The 8,509-nt window shown below is 41.7% G+C and overlaps 1 protein-coding gene across 1 annotated transcript in view; it reads right to left on the bottom strand.

Moving 5' to 3' along the window:
- The window catches only part of grm2b (glutamate receptor, metabotropic 2b), a 42,434-nt gene that overhangs the window by 1,054 nt on the left and 32,871 nt on the right, over nt 1-8,509 (bottom strand). The window contains exons 3-5 of the mRNA XM_079844626.1: nt 6,331-7,168; nt 4,872-5,935; nt 35-215 (exon numbers count right to left, since the gene is read on the bottom strand). Of these exons, the coding sequence (XP_079700752.1) occupies nt 35-215; nt 4,872-5,935; nt 6,331-7,168 (2,083 nt within the window). The remainder of the gene's footprint in view (nt 1-34; nt 216-4,871; nt 5,936-6,330; nt 7,169-8,509) is intronic.

Raw genomic sequence — 8,509 nt, 5'->3', positions numbered from 1 at the left:
CATTAACTCAAGCTTTAGGAGTGAATGTGGTTACCTTGTGAGTAGGTGGAGCTCTGTGCGGTGACTGCTGTGGAGAATCGGTTTTCTTTGGCCCTCAGAGTGGTCACGTTCTTCTGCGGCTGGAAAAGGATGATGTGGATCTTGGGAGCAAAGAGGCAGCCGAGCACCACAGAGCCGCTCAGACTGACGGAGATGCACATGGTTGTGGTCTGCACCTGTACAGGGATGAACCGGTTTGAACAAGTTCAGATACTGGCTCACAACTGTTTGTTACTCTATACTTGGGCAACTATGTTTTAAACTTTCATGTGAATTGCCTGTCTTGGTCAGATTTCACTGCAAATTTAAAAGGAAAAAAAATTGCATGACCAAATTAAAGGCAAAAAACTGGTTGGCACACCTTTAGTTGGTAGCTTTGTAAAGTGATGATATGAGATAATATACTAGCACTTTGATATTTACCATAGTACTACCAAGTGATTACTACATTCACGTACCATTGGTACTTCAAATAATGCATTGGAGAGACCTGTCTAAAAACATGGTATTCATATCATCACATCACATGTCCAAATAACGAGGTAATACCAGGTTTAAAGGTGCTGTGTGTAATTTATTCTTTTTTTGGCTGAACTAAAGCATAAAATACCATATGCTTGCAGACATTTAGGAAACATGCTAAGTTCACATAATATGCCCAAATAACATTAGGTAATACCAGGTTTACAGGGGCTGTATACTCAAAAAAAAAAAAGGTTCTATATGGCACTAAAAGTGGTTCTTTGTCTTAATCATAGAGGAACCACTTTTGGTGCTATATAGCACCATATCTTAACATGTTCTGTATATGGTAGTGGTGCTATATAGCACCTTAGTCAATGGTGCTATATAGCACCTCAACAGATGAAGAACCACTGAAGCACCAAAATTGGTGCTACACAGCACTTAAAAAGGTTCCCCTATGATTACGAGCCAAGAACAACTTTTAGTGCTATATAGAACCTTTTTTTGAGTGTAGGGAATAATTTTTGGCTGAACTAAAGCGTAAAAATACCATGTTTGCAGATATTTAGGAAACATGCTAAGTTCACAATTGTTTCTCTGAAAAACAATGCTAGAGCCAGTTGTTCTACTTTGTGAGTTCCAGGGGTCTGTTCTTTGTACGTTGCTAACTCAGTTAGCTGGATTTGATTGTTGACGATTTGGCATGATCTTGGATTGTTCGGTTTTTCGACACTCATCCTGGTCTGTAAGCTCAAATCTGCGCGGGAGCAGGCTATTTCATATAAACAGGATTAGTTAGCATCTTTTTAAGTGGCGTTGATACTTAAAATCTGTCCCAGCCATTGCTACTTTATTATAGCGTTCCTTATCAAACCAGGGGCAATAATAATTTTAAATAATAATAATACAAAAATTAATCTGAAAATAATATTATAATGTGCAGTCCATAATACTATAGGCAGTCAGTTTTAAATGGAGAGATTTATTAATGACGGAATAATTACTTTATAATTTTATTGGAGTCTTACACACATGCTGTAGGCTACAGTTAATCTGAGTGCGCATTAATTATTTTGATCGGTGACAGATATTATGTGTGTGGCTTGATGCAGCGCAGGAGACGCAGAAAACTTGATCTTGACCCTTAAGAAACTTTAATTAATGCTGTCATGTACCAAATCTGCTTCACAGATAAAATTAAATGAATTGCTAATTACAATATTGAAATTAAAGGAACATGCCGACTTTTTGGGACTTTAGCTTATTCACCGCAATGATATTACACAGCGCTGAGCGTCTGGAAATAGTCCCCAGCACGCTCTCTGTGCAAGCAGGTCGTCACGTTGGTTATGTTGACGGAAGTTAGCCTATTTTCAGGCGCTGTGTAATATCATTACGCCGCTGCACTCATGGTACGGCACAAAGTTCCTTGATCATTACGCAGGAATGAAAGAATAGTTCCTAGCTAAATCGGTCTTGAAAATCGCAACCTTTCATTTTCCGTCGGTCTTAGTACACAATGTAACTATACACATCACAACATGTAAATAGGAAAATGTTGGTGTTATTTTGTCACTTATTGAGCAGTAGGCTAGCTGGAGCCGTTTACCTCCAGTCTTTGTGCTAAGCTAGGCTAGCGGTGGGTGTGTCAGACAGAGTTATGGCACGCACGGAGATGAGAATGGTATGTATGGACTTATCTAACTCTGGGGGATACGATGAATGAGCTAAAGTCCCAAAAAGTCAGCGTGTTCCTTTAAAACGTAAAAACTGTACAAATACCAGAAATTTGGAATATAAATAATTGGGAATCATGTTTTAAAAAAAAACAAAACAAAGTGCACATTTCATTTAACTATTACAACTTTTATGTCTTTTTGGTTGCTTGGCTGTTTCCTTATAAAGGTCCAGAAATTCGTCAAGTTTTTCTTCAGGTGTCTTTTTTTAATTATATGATGTCATTTTGTGGCTGTCTTGCCGCCAGCCAATCTCTGCATTGCTGATCGTGGTTTCGAGTATCGATGCATCTGCCCTCTTCAGGGAACACGAGAACGCGCAGTAATCTCAGATAACTTGATCCAGATATTTTAATCCTTTCCAAGAATTAATTTGAAGAACCAAATTAGCCAGAGATCAGTTATCACGATTAGAAGATCGGGGATCTGTCAAATCATCTCAGATGTATTAAGCGAGGTACAAAGAATGGACCCCAGGTTGGAATGTCTGTTTTTGTTTTGGTCTGGGTGATCCCAACCACTGCCAATGGGTAATATGACCAGAGGCATATTAAAACGTGGATAAATCAACTGAGTCTCGTCGTGCTCGTTCCTGTTGCGCGTCCTCAATCTGGCAACCCACGTGCGTGTCAAGTTGAGTAATAAAGTTACACTTGTGAGACTTGAATGCACATGCAATATAAAGTCACAATTACAAGAAACAAAGTTGCAATGGCAAGCTAAAGTTGCAATTATAAGAAATAAAGTTGGAAGGCAAAAACAGGCTTCCATAGATTTCCCTATTGTTTATTCCAGTGTTCTTCAACCCTGTTCCTGGAGAACCACTCCTGTAGAGTATCGTTTTAGCCCTAATCAAACAACTGAACCAGCTAATCATTAGATGTGTTGAACTTGAAGCGGCGTTGCGCAGACCAATAGGTGTATGACAGGTGTCCAATGCTGCTTCTGGAGGGCCACTGTCCTGTAGAGTCCAGCTCTGATCCCAATTAAACACACCTGAACCAGCTAATCAAGGTCTTGGCAGACTAGAAACTTCCAGGCAGGTGTGTTGAGGCAAGTTGGAGTTAAATTCTGCAGGACAGTGGACCTCCAGGAGCAGGATTGGACACCCCTAGTGTATGACATCAAAGTTCTGCGAGAGCGATGTCTTTCGAATCGCTCTTGCGGTAGTCTACTTTGATACCATACACCAATCGGTCTGTGCAGCGCAGATCAAGTTGAACACGCCTAAAGTCTTCAGGATCACTTGAAAATCATAGGCAGGTGTGTTGAAGCAGGTTGGAAATAAACTTTGAAGGACATTGGGTCTCCAGAAGCAGTATCTCTAGTTTATTCAGACAAAAGAAACCTCCCAAGCCAAAAAAATCAACTTTTGTTTCACAAGTGGTGAAATAAATCTTTTTCCTGACACTTAACCTTTAGGTATTGTCCCATCTCCTCTCCCTACAAAGGTTAACTGGCTGATACTACATAGCACTCCAGCACTGATAGTGACAGCACCAAACTGATATAATTCTCTGGTATAATTCTCTGTGGATAGTGTGTTGGTGTTGTAAAATTGTTGCTGCAGTGCAGGGATTGCCACTCTCAGCCAGGGGGCATTCTTGATTGCCGTGTCACTAACAGAGCTCTGACATCTCTCACCCCACAGCGATGAGAGTCTCCTGATAACATGCGACAGGCAGCCCTCATCCCTCAGATAGTGCTACTATATCGACTAGACATTCACATCTCTGAATGTTTGAGCAGGCACACTGACTTTGTCTGGTTATAAGAGCCAGAGGCCACCTCTAAAAGTAATCTCATGTTTGGTGTCATGACTTGCAGAAAACGCCAAGACTGAAGTGTGTCTTGCGTTATATGAGAAGTTAAAACGTTTTAGCATATCTTTTGACTACTTCTGTCTTCTGAAAAAGCAAAATCTTAGAATCAAACATGCTCAAGGATATTTTGCCGTTTGGTAATAGTGTATTCACTACATAGTCTAATAAAATAAAATGTGTTACTACTTTTTTTTTGTTACATTTCAAAAGAAAATATATCTGTTTGGATCAATGTGTGGAAGTTCATGAAGTATCTCCTCTTTAGCATAAACCTCAAAGACAATCTTGTGTAGCCAGACTTTTCACTCCTGGCATAAATTCTGGTTCATTTTGCAGCTTGTTCTGGCTAAGAACTGTGCACATAAACAGGAAGAGAATGTTTGATGTGTACTTTGATCATTGCTTTTTGTTTTCGAAGCGTGTCTATGTGAAATAAATCTGTGGTTCCCACCCCTAGTCATGGAGTATTCCCAACACTGCACATTGTCTCGCTAATGCACTTCTGCCCTTGGAGGTCAACTGTCCTGCAGAGTTTTGCTCTTACCCTAATCAAACACATCTGAACCTCCTTATCAAGGTCTCTGGGATTACTAAAAACTTCCAGGCGGGGGTGTTTAGAGCTAAGGAGCAGGACTGGACACCCCTACCCTAATCAACTTATCAGTTCACAAGTAAAGACTCCAAAGCCTGGGTGCATTAGATAAGGGAGACATCCAGAAAGTGTGTTCTTGGGAGTACTCCAGAACTACTGAAATAGATGATATCACTACAATGTACCTTTAAACGTCAAACTATGTCTCCTACTTACTCTGTAGTCACTGGCAGTGACATAGAAGATGGGCTGGAAGGCCAACCAGATGATGCAGGTGGTGTACATTGTGAAGCCAATAAACTTGGCCTCGTTGAAGTTCTCTGGACATTTCCTGGTCTTGAAGGCATAGAAGGTGCAGAGGATGATGAGGATGCAGTTGTAGGTGAGGGACACCAGCATGCTCGAGTCCAGGCTGTTGCATTTCAGAGTCACCACATCTCTTCGATCTGGACCCACCTCTTTCCTCACCCCAGGTGCCTCAACCAGCAGCCAGACAAGAGCGACCAACAGCTGGGCGGAGATCAGTGCGGCACAGATTGCTACCTGAGAGGCAGGACTGATGAAGCGTGGTCGTTGGGCACTGTCTCTTGCCCCACCAAAGATCCGAGCAATCCTGTTGGTCTTCGTCAGCAAAGCTGAGTAGCAAACAGCAAAGGAGGTGCCAAGGCCAAGACGTCGCAGGGTGCACACAAATGCCGAAGGTTTGGCAATGTAAATGAAGGTCATGGCATAGCAAAGGAGCACACCTAACAGCAGGATGTATGAAAGTTCTCGACCGCTAGCTTTCACCACTGGAGTGTCGTTGTTCTGTAAGAAAACCCCAGCCACAGCAAGCGTACACAGCATCCCCAGACAGGCAATGGTGACGGGTCCTACTGCCCATGCGTCCGACCAGTGGATGTACTCCTCCGGAAGCTCATAGCACCCTGTCAGGTTAGCAAGGGGCCATTCTCCAAATCCACAGTCCACACAGGTAAATTCATCTAGGAGATATTGGTGGGGTTGGCATGGGATGCAAATCCAACAACACACGTCCCCAGGCTGCATGCTTTTAGCTTCATTGGGTTGGCATGGGTCACTGCACTGAGATGTAGGAATTGCTCCACCAGCCCAAGGCACCAGACTGGTATTGAGCACTAAGCTCTGTGCCCAGTAGCCTACCTTCCGGTAGAGAAACTTGTTTTCCTCTTGGCTGTAGTGGAATATGTTGTAGCGACCCAGACAGTCACCTAATGAGGTGAACCGCACCACGTTCTCAGTGTCAGCAGGCCTAAAAGGGGCTGAAAAAGGTTTAGAACCGTTATTAGCAGCTTGAAGACATAGACAACATGCAACATTAATTCATTTTAAAGTTAATGTGCAAATCATCTCAATTCAGAAACTATTGTAAACTAATCTCTCAAATTTATTTCTCAACATTTAAACTGAAAGATTAAATCTGTTGAAACCGCATCCAATAAATCAGCATATTGTCCAAGGTCTGTCAAACTGATATCCTCTCTGAGACTGCATTCTCTTGGAGACCATTTGGGAGCTAATTTGATAAAGAATTTGTGGCAAATTAAGTTTGGGTGCATCAAGACTTATTGGTTGGATCTAATTTTAGGTAGATAATTGAAGAGCTTCTTCATAGATTGGGAGGAGATAGAACTTGAAATATCTCAATTCTACTCACCATCAAACTTAGTCTTGAGAATAAACTCGCGGTAGAACCTCTTTCCATTGCCTGGCTTCATGGCGTCGCACACCTTTGTGGTATTAGGGCATACAGCTTGCCGCATGTTGTGCAATGCATAGGCCATGGCATAGACTGCATTCACCACAAACATGATCTTTGATTCTGGCTTAAACGACCCATTCCTCAGGCTATTACTGGCGCAGCCGTGCTCGTGTAGACGACAGCCAAACCTGTGCTCCCAGAATTCCCTAAACCATGGGTTCCGTGTGTTCAATTCCGGTGTTAGCTTGGTGAAATAGTCTTCAAACTCCCTAATGGAGTATGAGGCAAGCTCAATGGTGAAAGCCCCGTTCGCGGCCTTCTCGCTTCCGTGGACTACGCTCTCCTGCGCTCCCCAGCCGTCGCTCGCCACCCAAATGAAGGTAGCGTTCATCCTGGCTGCGGCAGCGAGCAGTTCCCTTGCATCTTCACTTCTGGTGAAGAGAATCACCACTTTGGCATTGGCTTTTTGCTGAAGTGAGCGAATAACATTTTCGTAATTTCCTCTGTTTACCGAGCGGCTGACTTTTACTGAAGTTGCGATGCAGATTTGGCGTACTCTGGCTTCTTGATGAAACGCATCGATACCCGTCTCACCGTAGTCACCCTCTGAGGCAACAGTGGAAACGTAGGTCCAGTTGAAGTACCGTATTATATCAGCTATGGCTTTAGCCTGATAGAAGTCTGGTGGGACAGTTCGAGCGAAATAATCATAACGGGATTTGTCGCTGAGCTTGGCACTAGTGGAGGCATAGCTTATCTGTGGGATCTGGAAGAGTCTAAGAAGGTTTGCCACCTGCAAAGAAAGAAAAAGAATGGATCATTAGGCTGTAATACTTTTGTATAATACCGTTTTTTTGCAACCAATTTACCACACTTTGCAAAGATTTCCAGAAGACTAGCTTTAGTAGCCGTTTCATTAAAGGAAATAGGAAAATGCACATTATCTACACTACTTTAACATCCATTCATTATGTAAATTATAGCAAATGTTAATCTTTTTTTAATTTCTGTTTACTGCCAGCTTTCTGTGGGTCGCAGCAGTGCAATGGTAATTGCCCCAGACAAATAGTGCTGGGTTTCCTGAACATGGGGTAATCTATAATGAGCCTAATTTGCATAGAATGCATTTTTGCTCTGAAAAGAATGAAAGTAGTCAGTTTAAAATGAATGTTAATATGGTGCAATGCATTTATCAGGTTATGTGGGACTGTGGGCAGTTATGGAATACGATGCAAGTTTTTCCACTAAATATAGCGCAAAGTGCCTTTTATTTCACTGGAATAGGTTTGTTTTCACTGTTCAGCCGCATAAATTAAAAACCCCAGTTTCTAAATGAGTCCGTGACCCACAGATGCTCTTTGCAAACTTGCTGAGCCCAAGATGTCCCATAACATTCTTTTGAGTGTGGGAGGGAGAAAGATACAGCTTTTATCTGTCCTGTTTTCCTATCTCTCTCATCTGAGCTTATCGTTTCAGGCCATAGTTTCATGGGACTCAGACAGACGTAATTCTGATCACGTAAGATAACTGTGCTAGTGGACAAAATGATAATGTTAGATGTGGTGAAAGTTTTCCTCAGGCCATGACACCTTCAAAATCTAATATGGGATCTATTTTTCATTTACGCTGAAAGTGTTGACAGAGGGTTTTTTTAAACTTGAAAGGCTTCACTTTATTTTTTCAACACATTCTGTTAACTCTAAGTAACGTTGCACCTTCATGTCTACTAATTCTCAATCGAGTATTAGTAGTGTATTAGTAGACTGGTAGGGTTAGAATAAGTTGACATGTAGTTGCAAAGTTACTTATAGTCAGTAGAATGTCTGTTGGAGGGCCATCATAATAGTCTGAGAGTTAGTTGATATCTAGTTGCAAAGTTATTAATAGTCAACAGAATGTCCAAAATTGTGTTCATAAAATCTCTATTTCTAATGTATTGTTAATAATGAACTAGCTATTATCACAAGAGGAGGACAGGACATAGAAGCCTGACATTACTGTTTTTGGGCCAATAAGGTAGATAGCATGATTAAATAATTTAACAAAATGATTTGGTTGTATCTGTTGGGTTTAGCTCTCAGCTGACAGACATTAGAGCTGATGGGTGGTGCACTTGCACTTCTGACAAGCACAG

The sequence above is a fragment of the Gobio gobio genome (genome assembly GCF_949357685.1).
Source record: "Gobio gobio genome assembly, chromosome: 19".
Lineage (NCBI taxonomy): Eukaryota > Metazoa > Chordata > Actinopteri > Cypriniformes > Gobionidae > Gobio > Gobio gobio.
The sequence above is the reverse complement of the archived record's forward strand: the minus strand, read 5'-3'. Positions and strand labels throughout refer to the sequence as shown.